The 22,086-nt window shown below is 33.2% G+C and overlaps 1 protein-coding gene across 4 annotated transcripts in view; it reads left to right on the plus strand.

Annotated features, from left to right (window-relative positions):
- Nucleotides 1-1,271: 1,271 nt before the first annotated feature.
- Nucleotides 1,272-22,086, plus strand: part of LOC139517757 (fibronectin type-III domain-containing protein 3A-like) — a 92,966-nt gene continuing 72,151 nt past the window's right edge. The window contains exons 1-2 of one of the 4 annotated variants that reach the window (XM_071309138.1): nt 1,272-1,342; nt 11,499-11,993. In XM_071309138.1, the coding sequence (XP_071165239.1) occupies nt 11,513-11,993 (481 nt within the window). In that variant the 5' untranslated portion in view covers nt 1,272-1,342; nt 11,499-11,512. Of the gene's footprint in view, nt 1,343-8,962; nt 9,100-11,498; nt 11,994-22,086 lie in introns of those variants that run through there. The other 3 variants (XM_071309136.1, XM_071309137.1, XM_071309140.1) reach the window with 3 other exon arrangements.

The following is a 22,086-nucleotide window of genomic DNA, read 5'->3' on the forward strand; positions in this document are numbered from 1 at the left end:
GCTCTTCGTATGACAAATCTCTAAGGTTGGGTAACATTTTTGTTGCTCTACGTTGGACATTTTCAATTGTCTCTATATCTTTCTTTTTGTGGGGGTTCCATACACTACTAGCATATTCAAGATGAGGACGGGCTAATGCATATTGTATATGGCGAAAACGCGAAATCGCAAAGTCGACAACGCGAAGTCGAAAACGCAGTTTCTGTTAATTCTTTTTCATATTGTTTCTTAATCAAAAAGCTTGCATTATCTTTTGGAAGAATTTTTAAGCGAAACTGACGCGAAATCGCCGCGAAGTCGAGAAATGCGAACGCGAAGTCCGGCGAAAACGCGAAATCGGAGAGAATAAATATTTCGCGATTTCGCGTTTTCAGCTTGGCGTTTTCATGTTTTTGACTTCACATATTCGCGTTTTCGAATTCGCCTTTCTAGTTTTTTCGACTTCGCAATTACGCGTATACGGCCTATCAAAATACGAAAACGCAAAAACGCGAAATGGCCGCTTTAGCCGGCCACTATAGAATTGGAACATCTCGATTTCCAAAGTTAGTTATTCCTTTAATTATCTTTCATAATATAGATTCCTCTATTCTTCATTTACTCATTTTGTCCATCATTCTATATTCTTTATTTATTTTGTCCATTTTCTCTAATTCTTAATATTTTATTTCGTTCCTAATTTTCCCACTTTATAATATAATAATGGGCACATTTTGTCCTTGTTCTATTACAAAAAATAAAATAAGTAAAATCATAAAAATACTGAACTCCGACGGAAGAAAGTACAAGACGGAAAGTCCCCATGACAAAATCAAAACTCAAACACATCCATCCGACTTTCTTATGTATAATCAAGTCAATATTAAAAATAACATCTCGTTTGATGAACAAATTTTAACAAGTTTGGATTTAAAACCCACATATTTAAAATAAGAACAAACCTAAATTTCCATATTTTATTCGAAATCCCTTTTTCATTCAGCATCTTTGGAGACTGAAACACACATACGGAATATAATCTCAACTTAACCTTATATTCCTTGAAATTGAGCTTCTTAATAAAAATTAATTCTATGCGCACAGGTTCTAACCTTCGTGACAATATTTTTTATTGTGTACGTCAAAACAGTATGAAGTTATTAATAACATTTCTGCATGTGGTTTTGTCAGTTTGTTTACAGTAAACAACGCATGTTCCGTTCGCAATGTTATTTACTTCAAATTTTACCTTGAATCTAACGAAAAAGTATAACGCGTTCCGGATAAATGTCAAAAGAACATTCCCACAATGCACAGCAGCACATCCTAAAATCATATTCAAAATGGCGCTATAGATGAGCAGGTAATGATCCTCATCCCTAATAATCGTCGAATATGTACGACATTCAATGAATTTTACCCTGTAACACTCCCAACTTTCAGTTGAAATATTTTTGCAACTGAGACATGTCTTCCGTCGTAATTCCCGCTTTCAGCAAAAGTCTTCTGCAGATTTTAAGTGCAAAAATGCAATATGCTGACACGTAGACCTAAAAAGTATTAATTCAAAGTAATATAATGCTTGTTGTAAAACACATTGCACAACTTTGTTGTAACACGATGATACAATCCACGAATTTATGGTAAGGGTTGATTGCTATATAGCTTAAATGGGGCAAGTCATACTGCTGATAAAAAGGACTACCCTCGAGCACAGACGTGATTGTAAACAACATATGTTTTTAGAGTTTGTACAAATTTGCCTAATTAACTTTATTTTTACAAATGACTATGAGATTTTCACTTGAAAAGCATATTTTTAAAGTTTGCAAACAATTTTATAAACCATATACGATATATTTAACCAATTTTATTGATAAATTATATTGATTATAATTAATTATAAAGGACTGTCATTTAAAGCAAATGTGTGGGTGAATATAGTTGTAAGATGTATGATAATTTGATCAAATAGTTTGTTAAAGGGATATAGAATAACGTGTAAATTTATTGGTGGAAAAAAATGTTGAAATGACAAAAGGAGCAGGTTTGTTGAAATTAATTTTATTGTCTATCATATGTCTACATTGTATATATTGCATATGTGACAAATTTTAAGATAAGAATGGTGAAAATAATAAATACAAATATGTTTATTACCATTTAATACTTAACTTAAATCTTGTATGATAATGTCTATGAAAGTCACACATATATATATTTAAAAAAAAACACTTGATGATACATGTATTTAAATAAATGGCATATGTCTGGCAAGGAAAAGTTATTCTGATTCCACTCCTAAGACCAGGTTGCCGTTGGTTTATATTTTTTTTTACTGAAAAAATTGGGTTGCAAAAGATTAATCAAAATATTTTTCAAGAAATTAATAATACTATAACATTATTCTAATGTTTGTGATCTCCTGTTTCTTTTCATTCTTAAAAAAATTAGGTTATTTTTTTCTGTGCTCTTTTAAACATAGTATATGTATATGAGTTCGTGGTGTAGTGGTTAAGACTGATTTCTACAGTGCTGAAGGTCCTGAGATCAATCCTCACTCGGGGTGCTAAACATGTCAGTACATCAGAAGGGTGATTTTCACCCTCTCACACAAATCTCTGGTACCCAGACCGGAGTTTAAACTAGCATGGGTACTATGGGGGCCTCCGTTGGTCAAAGTTGTTCCCGACTTTGACATGGAGATCAATCTCCTGATATCTCTTCGGTTTGTCTGTTCCCGCTGAGCTGCCCGGTGGTTTTCTCAGAGTACTTTAACTTCCTCCATCATAATAACAGACCCTGCCGGTGTCCTAAAACTCCTTGTTGATGGGGTGGGGATGGTCCTTGTACATATTAACCATTGTAAATACGTTAGTGACACATCTCCATTAATTCCGATAGGGAATGTACATGGATTCCACTGTACCCTCGCAGCTCTCGAAGGGTTCTACAAGTACATACATACATACATACATACATACATAGAATGCTGCAGGTCATCATCATTTAAGTTAAACAAATAATCAGGGGTTTGTGTATTTACAAACAGGAAATAAATGATTATTTTTTTTTTCATAATGAAGGAAAATAAAAAAAAATATGCTTTTCCCATCTGGTTTGATATCTAAATTGATTTTTTTTTCTTACAAATATTCCCAAATTATTTTGTTAATTTTTATAAACCATCTTTCCTGTTTGGACGGGTTCATTTCATATATGAGGATAAAACAGCTTTTTCCTTAAAGAATGGTGTTAAAGAAAATCTTACAGAATTCAGGGCTTTCCATTGAAATGGAAGTAGAAGGCTGAATTAAAATTATAAGCGGCTATAACATGCGTTCGGCGAAGCCGGATGCCCACCAAGCTGTAAGCTTGGTGCCTTACGGCAGGGGGTCTGGGGGCCGCTCAAGGCCCCCAGAAGCTCTGGCATAAATAAAACAAAATCCTGCATTCTCGCAATCTCCTGGCACCTAATTTATTCTTTCAAATGACCATTTTTTATGTATGAAATTAAAGAAAGAAAAAAAAAACTCAAAGAAATTTCATTTTTTTTATGTCTGTTTTTTATTTTCATTACCTTGTATGCTTAAAATTCATTTACTTTTAAAGGAGTTTAATTAAATAATCATCCGGTTTGTTAGAAATCTTGATCGATCATTTATTTTGCATAACTACGTGCATTTGTATACAAATGACCCCCCTTTTCTCTCTAAAGACTGTTATGCGTATTTAAATCATACAATTATTTCTCAAGCATTGACAGAAAATTGATATATCCTGATTTTCTCTTTTTTTTGTAAACTGTTCAATAAGTCGGATACATAAATCATTTGGAAATGTTATTTATTTGAAGTCGAGTCGACAATATTCTACTTTCGTTTTTGACCTTGATTTTCTGAATACCACGTGGGCTTTGAAAAATGAACTTCAAAAGATACTGTTTTCCAGATTCTGAACAATATGATCTACTACACTTTCTTTAATTTGACTAATATTATTCCATAACATAAGATTGTCATCCTATCTGATTGTCTTCACGTTTTAAAAGCCAAAAAAAGCCAACGAGTTAATGACCATCAGAACATCTCTATTGTTATCGTTAAATGACCACCGGAACGTCTCTCTCTTGTTATCTTTGAAAAGAAACGATGCATTCTGACTTTAAATAGACAACCAATCAGTGACCTGAATTCATGTGAACTATATTTAGCCCAAGGTAAACATTGACTTTTCATCCTTGTGTATCGTGACCGCGACTTTGCGACAATATACGTCTCTCGGCTGCCTGTAAACATTTGAAAAAGATATTTTTTTCTTTTTGAATTTATATTTTTGGCAGTGAAGTAGCCGGCACTTGAAGTCACCGTAAACGGCGGATTTCCGCCGGCTACCGGCTTCAATGGAAAGCCCTGCAGAATAAGCCTTAAAACTAAAACTAACTTATTGTATAATGCTTTTGACTTAAATTCCTATAATGCATATGCTTCAATGGAGATAGATAAATTTATATTTCAGAGATAATGAAATTGGAAGAGACTAGAGTAGCATGAAAAATCAGTGTTTCCATAAACCAACAAATTAAAAAAAAAACCTAGATAATATTAAACAGGAACCTAATTATAACAACACCTCTACATCATGTACATATATGTATCAATCTTAACACTTTTACCTAGGAAAGCTGTGTGCCTAGCATTAGAACCAAAATGTTTTTTTGTTTTTGACAAATTTTGATCAGATCCAAAAATTTAATGATTTTGTAGGTATAAATGTAGGTACATCATATGTACATGTATCAAATGTTGTCCAACACCACATGTTCTGAAGGTCCCAAATTGCTAGTTCTGATTGTCCCAAATTGCATGTTCAGATTGCCGATCCCACATCACATGTCTTATTTGTCCCACATCACATGTTCTGATGGTCCCACATCATATGTTCTGATGGTTCCAAGTCACATTTTTTAATGGTCCCATGTCACATGTTCTAATGATCCTACATCACACCTTCTGACTGTCCCACATCAGATGTTCTAATGGTCCCACATCACACCTTTTCATGGTCCAACATCACATGTTCTAATGGTCCCACTCCACACCTTCTGATGGTCTAACATCACATTTTCTCATGGTCCCACATCACACCTTCTGACTATCCCACATCACCTGTTCTAATGGTCCCACATCACGCCTTCTGAAAGTTCCTCATCATGTATCCTGATGGTCCAATCTCACATGTCTTGATACATTTGTAGTGCCTCATCACATGTTCGGATGATCCCACTCACATGTTCTGATGGGCAGACGTGGAATGTTCTGGTGGTTTCACATCACATTTTCTGATGGTCCCATATCACATATTTTGATGGTCCCACATCACACCTTTTGATCGTCCCACATCACATGTTCTGTTGGTCACCCATCACATTTTCTGATGGTTCCACTTCACATCTTCTAATGGTCTCACATCACATGTTCTGATGGTCCCACATCACATGTTCTGATTGTCTGACATCACATATTTTGAAGGTCCCACATCACACCTTCGGCAGGTTCCACATCACACTTTCTAATGGTCCCGCATCACACCTTCTGATGGTCCAACGTCACACTTTCTGATGGTCCTACATTGTATGTTCTGATGGTCCACCATCACACTTTCTGATTGTTTGACATCACACTTTCTGATGGTCCCACATCACATGGTCTGATAGTCAAACTTCACATGTTTTGATGGTCCCACATCACACCTTCTAATGGTCCCACATCACATGTTCTGATGGTCCCACATCATATGTTCTGATGGTTCCAAATCGTATTTTCTGATGGTTCCACATCACATATTCTGATGGTCCTACATCACATGTTATGATGGTTCCAATTCACACCTGTGGCTGGTCCCACATCACACCTTCTCATGGTCCAACATCACACATTCTGATGGTCCCAAAAGGTCCCACATCACACCTTCTAATAATCTCGCATCACATTTTCTATGAAAATACACATTGACGTTTAATTAAATAACATAAGTTATAAAAGATATATAAATAGTTTAATAATCATTAATGTTTCTATAATTATATGTAACATTAACATTATTTCTAGCCTGTTTAATGTGACAAATATCCATAACATTTTCTGACCAATCATTCATTTCAGAATTTCGTGTCATAGATATATAAGACGTGTCCATTAATCCTTTGTTTTGTTTTTGACTAATAAGTTGTAATTGTATTTGATAACTTTTATTAGTGTTGATATTAATTGATTGAAAATTACATTTACATCCTATCTTAATCATTGACCTGAATGTGAGACAGAGGACCATGTTATTGTAAAACAAGAAGAAGAAGTATATAAGTTTATAATACAAACATAAGACTGTAACTTGAAAAGAAAAAAAATATGACATGCATAAACAATACAAACATGAACATGTAACAGTGACAAATTAAATAAAAATTGAAAACGTGACAACATGTCTCTTCTCAAAATAGTGTTAAAATATATTTAGAACGGAGATTAAGAAGGAAATACTGCATGCCACTTTATATTTTTTGTTCATTTGCTGATTCAGCAAAAAGAAGAAAAAAAAATTTAAATATTTTAGAACATGATAAGAATATTGACCAATTGCTTTTGTTTTTGTATCATCCTTGATTTCTCTAGGAGTTGTGACTCCCTGCCTCTTTTTTTAAAACAATTCTAAAATATTGCATGTGCATTGCATACATTTGAATGTAGGAGCATGATTATTTCATGGATTAAATGAATGATAATGGACTGCCACTGATATGAAAAAAGAAGAAAAAAGAATATACAATTTAAAAAAAATCAAATTCATTTATACAAATGTATCTCTTTTTGGGTCTATTTTGCCCTTCTTAAAAGATAACCTTGGAAATATTGAAATAACTTAAATGAATTGAAGTAATACTTATAGAATAACTAATCGAAGAATTTAAACAGAGAAAAATATTCAACGAGTGACTGAACAATACATTAATTCACGAATGCGCGTAGCGCATGAGTTAATTATCAGTGTTGTTCGGTCACGAGTTGAATATTTTTCGATATTTAAATTCTTTGATTAGTTATTCTTTTTATTACATTGGCAAATGGCTTTTTTTCAAAGAAATTAACGTAAAACATGTAAGGAACTATATCTTTTTTCTACGCATTCACAATTTGTTTTGATCCGCCGTTATCGACGTCTTGACAACACCTATTGTTGTATGACGTCAGAGAGTGAAATAACCACGTTTATTTCACATGTGAAATTATCGGTTTTTATTCAACTGGGAAATCAATGTAATTTATTGCAACCAATGTAATAAATTTGCATAAATAAATATTGTGTAAATCAAAATATATTTACATGTTATTAAAAAAAACTTCTAAACATGAGTTTTGTTTTTGCATTTTTAACTTGGGACTCAATATTTTTGTGTATGCTGATCATACATTGTATGTGATATATATGTGTGTGCCACCGTGTTAATAGCTCTATTTGAATGACAAGTAGATCAATAACTTTGTTAATAGGTACATTTGTACTGTAATGAACTTGAAACAGTTTGTGAGGACTCCTCTTCTTTAACTGGAAGAAGAAGCATGGCATCAGGCTTTCTGTTTCAAGAAGAAGGTCATGTGACCTGTAGATTACAAGGTTCAATAACTTTGGTTTATGTTTAGGTCCAAGTTACTGTTAATGTCAGAGTTCATATTGCAGTAATTTTGAGTAATAGTGGTTCCTAAGGCTTTCAGAAATGAACTGGACATTTGGTCCAGTAAGCTATTACAGATATGAGTTGAACCAAATTTTACTGGACTTTGTCAAATGTCCTGCGGCCTTAGGAATGACTAGTTCATACATGTACATTATATATCAGTACATGCATACATTGTAGATAATATGAGCATTTACCTGTATAGGTTGCACCAGTATCCAAGAAAAATAAGGTCACTGTGACCAGCATTTCATTCTTAATTTACCTTGGTTATATTTAATTTTAAATTATAGTCTGATTAGTTCGGTATCCGTAACTTTACTTTTTAGAAGTTCTAGTTATAATTACATGTAATAAGATTTGTGAAAACGTGCATTTTCAGAAATTTTTCAGAATCTAGAAGTTAGAGTCATTGTGGACTATACTTTACAATTTTCTTTTAGTTAAGATCACTTTCATGTTCATGATTGGGTACATGTAAGTAGACAAAACATGATACATGTATTTCAAACTTGAGTAAATCTGAACTTTGGTTTGACGGTAGCTGAAAATGCCTTCACTACTTAAGTTGTCTACTCTTTTGTTTATTATAAAGTTTATCAATAAAATTTTGCTAGCAATACCACCCTACCATTTACTTGTCAGTTGGCTACTTAAATATGTAGGGTAAACACTGATTATTATCTTTGTTGTGTTATATGTTATCACTGGAACCACATGTACATGTATCAGAATTTGTTAACTCACAATTAAAAAATGCACCAATTTAAACTTTTGAATCTGCAATAGCTCCCCTGAAGCTGTTTGCAGATATTTACATGTATGTTGGTATATATTCAATATATATTCATAAAAGGAGAAAATGTTGAATTGACTTCTGATTCCTGTCTAATTTCACTTATTGATTGACGTCACTGAAACAGCTGTGTACATTGTTTTCGTCATGCATGTTTAGTATAAAGAGAAATAAAAGGCAAAATATTGAATGTTCATTTACACCTGAAAACGTCAGGTATACTGTACACATGGTACAGGGTCAAGATTTCATCTAATCTCTTATTAAATAAACTCGAATCAAATGTATGACATTTTTTTGTACATGTACAGTGTGGCAATACGGTCATGATGAAAGCCTTATGTTGTATAAAAGTTTTTTTTGTTCTTTCCTTAAATGTATATTAAAGAAACGACCTGTTACAGTGTTTTTATATACTTTTTATGTACTTATTAATACAATATAAATTAAACATCTTTATTAGTTTGTGTAAGGAATACAAAGGTATGAAGGATAATTTATCACTTGAAATTCTTAACAATGGCATGCAAATTTTACTTCAGTTGACATGTGACTGTCACTATTCTTGTTAACATAGACAAAAGATGTGGTAAGAATCATTAATTAGTTATTGCTTAATTGATTTTATTTATTGATTACCTTGGTTAATTTTTGTATTCAAGTTTGGTGGTTTATATCAGAAATGCTAATAGCTACACCTACAGTAAACATGTACATTTCATGTTCATTCAAGTTAATGCATAGTAAACAGTACAACATATTTTGTGTACTGAACTTGCACTGCATTGCATTTTGAATTGATATAAAATGTATAGATTTGTTCTAAAAAAGGTAACTAGTGTACAATATTGACAGTGATGTCTGTCTTATACTTACATGTACATGGCTCTTTTTCATCTTAATATGACATATGTTATTTATATAGTTCAATGAGTTTATAATATTGAATTATCATATATTGTGACGTTCATATGGCTTTTTTTTCATTAAATGTATCAAGATTTTACTAACCTTATATAGCTGAATGAGCGAATAATATTGAAATTATCACATTCTTGTGATGTCTGACGTGGCTTTTCTTTAATTCATCCAAATTTGACTTACAATATTTATATGAATGGATTAGTTTAACAATGATATTAATATTATGAATAAATGGCCATATTTGATGTTCACAGTTTTGCAGTTAGTGTTACAATAGAAAATTGTGATTTTTAGGTCACCTGCAACTTGATGATCAGTAATTCATTTCATAAACAATATAATATAGAATATAATATTTTGAAGCATGATTTGTTTTCCTGGATTTCCTGTCTAAGTCATTAAAACATGAAATCATGGTACATGTACCTACAAACATTGTATTTTTCCATTAAAATAGATAGGTTGAAATTTTTGAAAGAATAACTGTTACTCAATAATATTAATATACAATGTATACATGAACATGTACGCGTAGCATGGAAAATAATTTGCTTTCCATAACATAGTGATATCAGTAGAATAAGCATGATGTTATACATGTATAATTACATGTAGTGTCAGTAATCATGCTGTAGAACTGCTAATTGGTTCTATAATCATGCTCTGGAACTGTTGAAAGTGTCAGTAATAATGCACTAGAACTGTTGAATGTTTCTATAATCATGCTCTGGATTTGTTGAACATGTCAGTAACTATGCTCTAGAACTGCTGAATGGTTCCATAATCATGCTATGTAACTGTTGAAAGTGTCAATAATCATGCTCTGGAACTGTTGAAAGTGTCAGTAATCATGCTCTATAACTGTTGAATGTTTCTATAGTCATGCTATATAGAATTGGGCCACAATTAAAAATATTTTGGTTTGCCCAAACCTTACCCAAAGTTGAGACAGTGGGTAGGTAGGTAGGCATTTTTTTTTTTTTTTTTTTTTTAAAGAAATTGAAGTAACGGATGTTCATTAGTCTTCATGCCTATCTGATTAAAAAAAAACTTCCTCAAATCAGGACAACAAAAGAATTTGAGTAGGCAGCTTTTTTCTGGGTAGGTAGGGTTTGGGCAAACAAACCTATTCTTTTTTATGGCCTTGTTGAATGTGTCGGTAATAATGCTCTATAACTGTTGAATGTTTCTGTAATCATGCTCTGGAGCTGTTGAGTGTGTCAGTAATAATGCTCTATAACTGTTGAATGGTTCTATAATCATGCTCAGGAACTGTTGAAAGTGTCAGTAATAATGCTCTATAACTTGAATGTTTCTGTAATCATGCTCTGGAGCTGTTGAGTGTGTCAGTAATAATGCTCTATAACTGTTGAATGGTTCTATAATCATGCTCAGGAACTGTTGGAACGTGTCAGTAATAATGCTCTATAACTGTTGAATGTTTCTATAGTCATGCTCTGGGCCTGGAACTGTTGAGTGTGTCTGTAGTTTTAATCTGGAACAGTTGAATTTTCCATAATTATGCCTGGAACTGATGTTATCTAACTTTTCTTTAAAACACACTAGTGTATTTTTCAGCTGTCCACAATCTAAACTAATATAATCAATATTTTCTAAGATACTGTAAGCAATAGGTCAACTACATTTAGTGTAAGAAAATATTGCATACATGTCCCTCTTGCAAGATTAATTTGACCTTGATCATTGATCATTGAAATTGGGGATACAATGTATTAATTTTCTGTGATACTGTGGATTCGTTAAATTTCATTGGATACCTATTTTCATGGGTACAGGAGAACCATATGAATTCAAATGTTCAACAAATATCCTATTTTCAATAGGCTTTGTATACAGAGATTGGCAAAACCACTTAATCAAGTTTTCAGCTATCCACAAAAATAGATACAGTGGAAAAATAAATGAATCCACAGTATTAAATTTATAGTAAAACATTTATTATAAAGACATTCTGCATAAATGTTATGTTCTGTAAACCTGTTAATTGCAAGGTATTGCAAAATGTGCACTATTGTTTTATAATTATTTGTTTTTTCTCTCCAGAATTTGATAGATTGATGCCAGTACAGACAATGGATGATGGTACTGAGAAAGGTAAAGAGATGCCTGAAGTAAACACAAACCAAAATAATTCTGATGCCAAAACTAATGGACATATCAGTCCGGTAGAATCTCTTAAGAATGGACTAGACAGTGAAACAAGTAGTAACAGCGATACACCATGTGTCATTCAAAATGGTGGTGCGGGTTCGTCCATTACATTTTCCTCTATCCCTGTTATAAATCATGAGTCTGCATCACCTGAAGTCGATCCATCAACACCAAATTGTAACAGTCATCAGCATAATCATGAACCAGGGAGCTCACCCAGTCAAATTTCACCTAACACCCCACAGCAGCTGTCGAGAGGAGAAAGTCCGCATGATCCACAGAATAACAGTAGTTCTCCCCCTAACCACCAGCATGTTGTTCATGTTCATGTTAATCCTGGAGAGACATTTTCAGTACGAGTAGGAGACCAGATTCAGCATATACAAGGTAGGTCATTTGAACACTCATTCACAAAACATTTGTATGCCCCTTTATAAATATCTATGACCAGTTTCTATAAGGTGTAATGTAAACATGTCAATACTATTCTTGCTATTGATAATGGTAAGTTTTATGATACCTGTATAAGACCTTGGTTCCAAAGACTAAATTTAATCAAAATTAGTAAGACATGCAAGATATTTTAGGTACAAAATGTACATGTACGTTAGTTCATTGTCTTAATATATGTAAGAGCTTGGTCAAGAATCAGCTGTTTCCCTGGAGGTACACAAATATTGTGAATCATCCAATAAGAAGATCTGGTATAAGTGCCAATGATACTACTTGCAGGGCAAATAACAAAATACTCTTCATTTAAATTTATTACCCTAAGACATTGTTTATGCTTCCATTTTAATTCCCTATTAAAGTCCCTGCTCAGATTTTTCCGATTTTGGGTTTTACCATTCTGTTATTTGTTAATATTCCTGAGATTTTCATGCTATACTACTACTTATTCTGCATAGTTTCCAAGCTATAGTTTGGTAATTTATAACTGATGCATACATTGTACATTACCTTATTCCTTACAGTTCCCAATGTACAATTCGCTATTAAAAGGGGCTGAAAATCACAGTTTTCCTAGACCATAGATAGTGTCAAATGACTATGAGGTCCAGTATTTACTTTTGATAGACAAACACAGGTCATATCATAGCCCTTATTGATTTAACATGATTGTTTGTTGTTGAAATGACTGGTAATTATGATAAATTTATTATTTCAAGATAAAAACAAATGTATCATTGCAAAGAATTTACATTGTCTTGACATTCATGAGAGCTAATTAAAATTTTTGATGTACTTAATAGAATGAAATTATTATAATTTCTTCTAAAATGTGTCATTTGTAAATCTTAATACATATAATTTACCAAAACAAAGAAATGTATAACAATGTATAAATAAAAAACCAATTTAAATAAAAAAGCAATAAAACGCTGTTCCTATTATATAAATGTGTATGCTATTCAAGTGTATGTTTTTCTAGGATGTAAATATCCTACAACATGTCTTTTAGTTTTCACAACATAGAAGAAAATCAAGTATACACAAATAATTACAACAAAGTGCTGCAGTTGAGTCTTGCTAATCCTATTTAAATTCAACATTTAATTTAAACATCATTATCATGTTTATAAAGTACATGTACAATAGATCAGATCAATAATACTAAGGTTCCCCTAATTATCATTATCCAGAAGTTTTATATCAGTATATCACTAATTGACTTTAAAATTTAATGTTCATGTCTGTTATTGTAAGGCTGCACATTTTAATGTATACAGTACTTTTTAAATGTATTGTAAAAATTCTGGGGCATGGAACTGAATGTGTTAATTTTAATGAATAAATGTTTATGATATTGTATATAGTTACATCTGTTTCACAGGTGCTTTTCTTTATCTATATAACTGTATATTGATATATTTGTATTTATATGTCCATTTAATTTGGAACATTTTATATATGACATGTACATGTACATGTGTATATCTTAGATATGCCAGTAAAACTCTAAGCCTTGCCGGAATAAGTTATATGTCTTTGGACAATAGATGAAGGATCTTCTTGTCTTCAATTTTTAACAGGATTTCCAAAGGAAAAATTGGTTATTGATTTGTGTATATAGAGTGGGCAACTGGGCAGCAGCCACCAAACAGTCTCTGTGTGTTTACTCATGAACAATTCAACTAAATTTAATAAGTTGTTACTGATATAAGATTGGAGTTCAAATTGTTCAATATTGACGGTTTGACTGTTCAGGAGTTATGGTTCTTGAAAGATTGAAAAATGGTGTTTCCAGTGGTGTTCATGCTTTAACAAATGAACCTTTAAACTAAAGGTGTTCAACTTATAATATATTGTTATTGATGACAAAATGGAGGTCAAGTTCAATATTGATGATTTTCACTCTCACCGTTCAGGAGTAAAGGTTCTTGAAAGATTGAAAAATGGTGTTTCGGCAAATAAATGTTAAACATCTGGTTTCCTGTCACTCTGATACACTTTTGTTCCGTATGATTTTGGGAACAACATGATCAGTTTGACCTAAATTTCATGCTTCAACAATTTGTTTCACAATTTAATATAAAAAGGATAGACACTGTGTTGCTGAGGCATGAATCTCTTTGAATTTTTTTTTACAATTGTTTATCTTTTTCTTTTGGTGTTGTCTGTCCTTTCATATTACAAAGTACATGTACATGTACAAATTGTATAAACTTCAAAGTTGTTTCTCCAAATTTCTTAAATTTTGTTTTGCCACTTGGCATCTTTTATATTTTAGTAGAATGGTTTTAAAAGGTTAGGAATTATACATTTACAGCTTGACGTATTTGATAATGACATCATTAGAAATTCACACTTTTGTCAGATGACGTACAATTTCATGTAGGTTTTTGTTAATATGCTTAAAATACATAAAGGGTCATCCATACAGTATATTATATACCATTGTTATATTTTGTACATTTTGCATACACAATGATTTTCAAAGGGTTTGTTTGAGGGGTTTGAAATGATGACAAGGCACCATACATCTCATACTTGTGAGTTTTGTGGTAAGTTTACTATTTGAAATTTGAATACTGCCAGTCAGTCTTATACTTAATATGTCTGGTTACAAAATACAATGTATTTATTAGACATTGACATTTGGTTCAGAATTTTAAAGCACTAAATAGTATTTTTTGGGCAGTAGTGGACCTTCTTTAGGTCATTTGATTTGTAGTGTGTCGACACATTCTTTATTTTCAAGATGACTGTGAATACCTAGCGGTATCCACTCATTTTTACCCTACCGCACAATCACCACTTCAGGTGTTGGTTCACTCGTATTTTTATTGTAGTGTGTTAATATAATTAAAAACATGATTTAAACTACAAGTAGAGAAATATTTTGATCAGACCAAACCATGCAAACCATATATTAAAGTAAACTTTCTCAAAATAAAGGTTAGTCTGTTACAGATTCTCTTGTTTTGTTTCCACTAATGAATTTTAGACTTGAATTTTAATATACATGTATGTTTGAATATTTGAATATTTTGCTTCAGGCAGCACCAGTTTTCAAGATTTTTACTTTTGTCAATTTATTTGAACTTAATTTAAAATTTTAATGCAACAAAGTTTGTAACGTTCATTTTGATTGGATAATGTCACTTATTTACATGGCATCAATTGACAATTGATGCTATGGGACTTGCACGCAAGCACAGACGGCATATGACAGACTTTAAATACATGTTTTAACGTTGTTTTCTGTCAGATTCATTAGAATGGAGATAACAATATTGTATTTTAAGCTAGGACGGCATCAATTGGGGATTTGATGGTCGCTAATACCTGTTTACTCTCTCCGCTAACGCGTTGCCAGTAAACTTAATTTGCGACCATCAAATCCCAAATTGATGCCGTCAGAGCTTCAAATACAATACAGTTATCTCCTAAATAACCTTAGATTCAACATTTTGTGTACATTCTGTTCTGTTAATGCGGAATAATCTTACAGATTTGACATTTGGAGATCTATATGTATCAACACCCAAAAGAAATATAGAGAAATAGCTGGGAAATATAAGCTTGTAATAGGAAAGCCATGAAAACCTTTTAAAACATCGATGATTTGATTGTTGAATATCGATGTAACCTGTTCTGGATGGCACTAAACAATATTGTCTAAGATTTCATTTCCTGTATTGGTATTGCATGTCACCACTTTTTGTTCTTGTGTCAGAAACTGGATATATTTCAAACTGTCTAATAGTTGATTAACATGTATGGATTCAAATTTGTACCTATAGCTATACTTTGAAAAAATCATTTAAAGTTATTGATGAAAAGTTGGTTTTAAACTGTCTTTAAGGCGTACCCATAGACCCCTTATCTTATTTTATCATATGATATGGGTTTCAAATATTTTCTCTGTGGACTACAGTTTTAATGTAATGAGTCGTCACATCATTAAATTCATGTTTACAAAAGGTTTTGAGTATTGAAGTTCAATACATTGCCCCCCCTCCACAAATGGTAGACATGTTTTGTATGTCTCATATTAGATTTTTAGAATAGTTCAAATTCTGTCCCTTTGGTTCAGGTTTACAAGTTTTAAGAACATTATTATTATATATTCCGAAAAAACTAGACTATAAACATCTATGTCATTTTATCTTTATTAGATAGTTGTCTCATTTGAAATCATACCATATCTCCTTTTCTGTTTGGATAATCCCTTCCACAAGTCACTTTACCTATCAATGAACATTGTTCATTAAATTTTAGACCTACGTATACGTGTATGAACAATTCATGTTGTTTAATATATTCCCATTTTCTCAAGCATGTATTGATTGCTTGGTGTTAATGATATAGTCACTCTCAACAGTGAACACCATTGAGCTGTTTTCTGGTGGTTTGTTTTTATTGGCGGAGGAAGTCGTAGTGCAAGGAGAGAACCAATAACCTTGTCGGTTGTCAGCAGGTAGTTTTTATTGGCGGAGGAAGTCGTAGTGCAAGGAGAGAACCAATAACCTTGTCGGTTGTCAGCAGGTAGTTTTTATTGGCGGAGGAAGTCGTAGTGCAAGGAGAGAACCAATAACCTTGTCGGTTGTCAGCAGGTAGTTTTTATTGGCGGAGGAAGTCGTAGTGCAAGGAGAGAACCAATAACCTTGTCGGTTGTCAGCAGGTAGTTTTTATTGGCGGAGGAAGTCGTAGTGCAAGGAGAGAACCAATAACCTTGTCGGTTGTCAGCAGGTAGTTTTTATTGGCGGAGGAAGTCGTAGTGCAAGGAGAGAACCAATAACCTTGTCGGTTGTCAGCAGGTAGTTTTTATTGGCGGAGGAAGTCGTAGTGCAAGGAGAGAACCAATAACCTTGTCGGTTGTCAGCAGGTAGTTTTTATTGGCGGAGGAAGTCGTAGTGCAAGGAGAGAACCAATAACCTTGTCGGTTGTCAGCAGGTAGTTTTTATTGGCGGAGGAAGTCGTAGTGCAAGGAGAGAACCAATAACCTTGTCGGTTGTCAGCAGGTAGTTTTTATTGGCGGAGGAAGTCGTAGTGCAAGGAGAGAACCAATAACCTTGTCGGTTGTCAGCAGGTAGTTTTTATTGGCGGAGGAAGTCGTAGTGCAAGGAGAGAACCAATAACCTTGTCGGTTGTCAGCAGGTAGTTTTTATTGGCGGAGGAAGTCGTAGTGCAAGGAGAGAACCAATAACCTTGTCGGTTGTCAGCAGGTAGTTTTTATTGGCGGAGGAAGTCGTAGTGCAAGGAGAGAACCAATAACCTTGTCGGTTGTCAGCAGGTAGTTTTAATTGGCGGAGGAAGTCGTAGTGCAAGGAGAGAACCAATAACCTTGTCGGTTGTCAGCAGGTAGTTTTTATTGGCGGAGGAAGTCGTAGTGCAAGGAGAGAACCAATAACCTTGTCGGTTGTCAGCAGGTAGTTTTTATTGGCGGAGGAAGTCGTAGTGCAAGGAGAGAACCAATAACCTTGTCGGTTGTCAGCAGGTAGTTTTTATTGGCGGAGGAAGTCGTAGTGCAAGGAGAGAACCAATAACCTTGTCGGTTGTCAGCAGGTAGTTTTTATTGGCGGAGGAAGTCGTAGTGCAAGGAGAGAACCAATAACCTTGTCGGTTGTCAGCAGGTAGTTTTAATTGGCGGAGGAAGTCGTAGTGCAAGGAGAGAACCAATAACCTTGTCGGTTGTCAGCAGGTAGTTTTTATTGGCGGAGGAAGTCGTAGTGCAAGGAGAGAACCAATAACCTTGTCGGTTGTCAGCAGGTAGTTTTTATTGGCGGAGGAAGTCGTAGTGCAAGGAGAGAACCAATAACCTTGTCGGTTGTCAGCAGGTAGTTTTTATTGGCGGAGGAAGTCGTAGTGCAAGGAGAGAACCAATAACCTTGTCGGTTGTCAGCAGGTAGTTTTTATTGGCGGAGGAAGTCGTAGTGCAAGGAGAGAACCAATAACCTTGTCGGTTGTCAGCAGGTAGTTTTTATTGGCGGAGGAAGTCGTAGTGCAAGGAGAGAACCAATAACCTTGTCGGTTGTCAGCAGGTAGTTTTAATTGGCGGAGGAAGTCGTAGTGCAAGGAGAGAACCAATAACCTTGTCGGTTGTCAGCAGGTAGTTTTTATTGGCGGAGGAAGTCGTAGTGCAAGGAGAGAACCAATAACCTTGTCGGTTGTCAGCAGGTAGTTTTTATTGGCGGAGGAAGTCGTAGTGCAAGGAGAGAACCAATAACCTTGTCGGTTGTCAGCAGATAAACTCACCATCCTACACTTGCCACAGCTTGTAAAGAAACATGTCTATGGTGCAGTATGTTAACATACATGTCTTATCTTGTCTACTGTGATGCTGGGTTACTGTATCATTGCTAATGACATCTAAACTGCATTTCCTTTCGATCAGCTTTATGCATATACACATGAACATAAAGCATTTTGATAAATAAGCTTATATATAATTAGTCTTCTTAAGATAAAATATTAAGAATTGGTAGAAATTTATACATGTATGAATTCTCGTAACCAATATACATTCTACATCATATTTGAATTTTACCATATTTTTTCTTTATGTGGTCTTATTCAAAGAAGGGTTCCAATCAAACTAGTGTCCTACATGTAAGTTATGTGCTTAAAAATCATTAGAATCAGTCTATTCATCTGTATAGAACTTCACTGAATGTTTTCTAGCTTCAGCAATTGAAATTCTACAGGAAATTTGTCTGGAATATTCTCATATTGATAATTACGTAAAATATAATTTTCTCAGATTGTCTTCAAGTTCAGTGTTGCAATAAAATCACTTAGTAAGAGATCAGATTGCCAGCAGTTTAATAGCTGTATTGGCCACATGTAGAAGGCTAATTGTGTTTGTTAATGTTAGTCATATATCTTATTATGGACATATATAGAATAATATGAAGAGGTCATCCACGCTTTATTGATTTTACTATTTGTAGTAATTCCGCAGGTGTCGTCAGTAAAGACCTAATTTTCATTGATAATCTAGTGTTTATAAACAGGGAGTGGATTAAACGTTATTTTGATTTCTCCTTAATATTGAAATGTACGTGTTGCTGCCTTGTTTGATATTGATTAGCAAACTGTAGAAGTGAGTCCTCTATAATGTAACGGTTTTCTCAGTAACGATACCACATAACTGACGTCACTTACTAAGCTGTATTCTGTTTCATTACTAAATGCATTGGTTGTCAGAAACAGAAGAAATAAATGATTGAAGAACAGTTTGTTTTGTTTCAGTTTGTACATATACAAATATTTTATACAATTATTGAAGTAAAATCTTTGCAGAAACTAACAATATTTATCCTTCGATGTCAATTTTAGAATTCACATCAGAAAAAAATTATATCTGTTTGGAAGATATACAGATAAAGATTCTTATAGAATAACATTAGACCACTCAGTTGGTCTGGACCAAACTTGACAACAATTAATATTATTCTTTGGGTGTTCGTGTTTAAAAAATGTTAGTTATTCCTATATATTAACAAAAAAGGTTGTAACAACATGAATAGATAGCTCTGAGTTTTGTATTAAAAACTTTACTAGAAATGTGAATGAAAAAATATACAAAACATGGCTGTTTCTAATTCCTTATACATCAGTCACTGTAGGCAATTTAATGCTGAGCAAGAGCTTGGTTCAGCAGGATTTTTGCTTTTGATGAAATTTAAATAGAAATACTCATGAATTGAAATTCTACTTTGATAAGGTATCAGGATTCAGTTATCTCAGCTATATAATCTTGCTTCAGTATAAGATAATTAGTCCTGCAATCCAACCTTAAAAGAAATGCCTTTGAAAGTGTTAATACAACTCAAAACTGTTTCTGCTTAACTTGCAGATTTTACAGATCCTATTCAGTATGTTGCATAATAAGAGATTTGATCTTTCTTCTAAAAAAGCCTGGATGAAAGTGCATTATTTTATCTTATTTAATTGCAATGTATACATGTCTAAGACAAGGTCACTTGAAACAATGTCTGTTGTGTGATTCATATGAATATATCAAAATTTAACTAATTTCAATCTCACTTGTTGTTAAATGCATGAATTATCAGACAGGATTCCAACATGTTAGTGTCTATCAGGTCAGTATGTCAAATTAGGTCGATTCCGTTAAGGTGTTTCCCTCGTATATCAACGTTGTGACGGTATTCATGATAGATTGTGACCTGTTATAGCACAAGTTTACTTTTCATGGTAGCCCAAGGCACATTGTTAGGGTGACATTGTTTCTGTTTCTATATTTAAACTAGTCATTTACATTTAAGTTGAGTTAACCAAATGAAATTGTCAAGTTAGCAATGTAAAATTGTGTATTTTTCATTTGTTTCAGAGATCACAATTTTTTTTACCTGCCTTTGGCCCTCAACATGCATATCATATTAGCTACTGAAAGTTAAGCAAATAATATTTCACCTTGAGAATGTTACATGTATTTATTTAGATTCGTTTATTCAACTATAAAAATTAATTGTTCATGTATTTGGTGTGCACACAAAAATGAATACATACTTTTGTCTAAGATTTACTTTGCTGTTGTGTTCCATCTAGGGTTGGAAGAAAACATGTTTGTGTACAAGTCTGCTTTTGGCAGTTTATTGTTTACTGTGTTCCATATGCTGGTTGTGTACAAGTCTGTTATTGTCAAAGTTTCTCAAGATATCATACATTGTAGTTGTGTACAAGTATGTTATTGTCAAAGTTTCTATTGTTTATTGTGTTCCATATGCTAGTCAAGATAGCCTAGTTGTGTACAAGTCTGTTGTTATCAAAGTTTCTATTGTTTATTGTGTTCCATATGCTGTTTTAGATTTCATAATTGTGTACAAGTTTGTTAATGTCAAAGTTTCTATTGTTTATTGTGTTCCATATGTAGTTTAAGATATCATAGTTGTGTACAAGTCTGTTAATGTCAAAGTTTCTATTGTTTATTGTGTTCCATATTCTATTTAAGATGTCATAGTTGTGTACAAGTCTGTTATTGTCAAAGTTTCTATTGTTTATTGTGTTCCATATGTAGTTTAAGATGTCATAATTGTGTACAAGTCTGTTAATGTCAAAGTTTCTATTGTTTATTGTGTTCCATATGTAGTTTAAGATATCATAGTTGTGTACAAGTCTGTTAATGTCAAAGTTTCTATTGTTTATTGTGTTCCATATTCTATTTAAGATGTCATAGTTGTGTACAAGTCTGTTATTGTCAAAGTTTCTATTGTTTATTGTGTTCCATATGTAGTGTTGGGCGGGCAAGATATGTGAAATATTTATGATTATGAAGACTTTCTGGGGCGTTTTTTTGTATATAATAAAATATAAAGAAATGCAGACATGAAAACAATAAAAAAGAAAAACTAAATATGGCTACATAAGTCTTAAGGTTAATTATATATAATAGTTACTTCCGTTTAACAATTTACAGCAGACATGACAATATTTCAGGTATGACAAAGAGGAAATGAGAAAATTTGATACATGATATTTAATTTAGAAGTACTTTTAGAGGTATTATTTTACAACCTACAGTAAGATCTATTAAAAACAATACTCAAATGTTCATCTGTTCTTTAACAAGTTTTGTAGTTAAATAGGACATTTTCAAGTTGGTAGATCTAATGTCAAGTGACTAATATTTCATGCAATTCAGGATGAAATAAAAATGTACATATTACTCTGCAGTTGTTAATGCTCTATAAGTATAAGCATGATAAAGGCATTAGTCTTACATTGCTTCATGAACCAAGCTAATATTTACACTGTAATTATATATAACTTGTAAATGCAGATCAGTTCAAATTTGGATGGGGTCACTTTCGCACTGTTCTCAAGTTGACACGTTATATATGGAAAAATTGCTGAATTTTCCTTATATTACCAAGCACTGGCGCATCTGTGTTCCTTGGGCATGTTCTTCTTTTTTAACTCACCTGGCCCGAAGGACCAAGTGAGCTTTTCCCATCACTTGGTGTCCGTCGTCGTCCGTCGTCGTCCTGTGTTAACTTTTACAAAAATCTTC

This window comes from Mytilus edulis, chromosome 3 (assembly GCF_963676685.1).
Source record: "Mytilus edulis chromosome 3, xbMytEdul2.2, whole genome shotgun sequence".
NCBI lineage: Eukaryota > Metazoa > Mollusca > Bivalvia > Mytilida > Mytilidae > Mytilus > Mytilus edulis.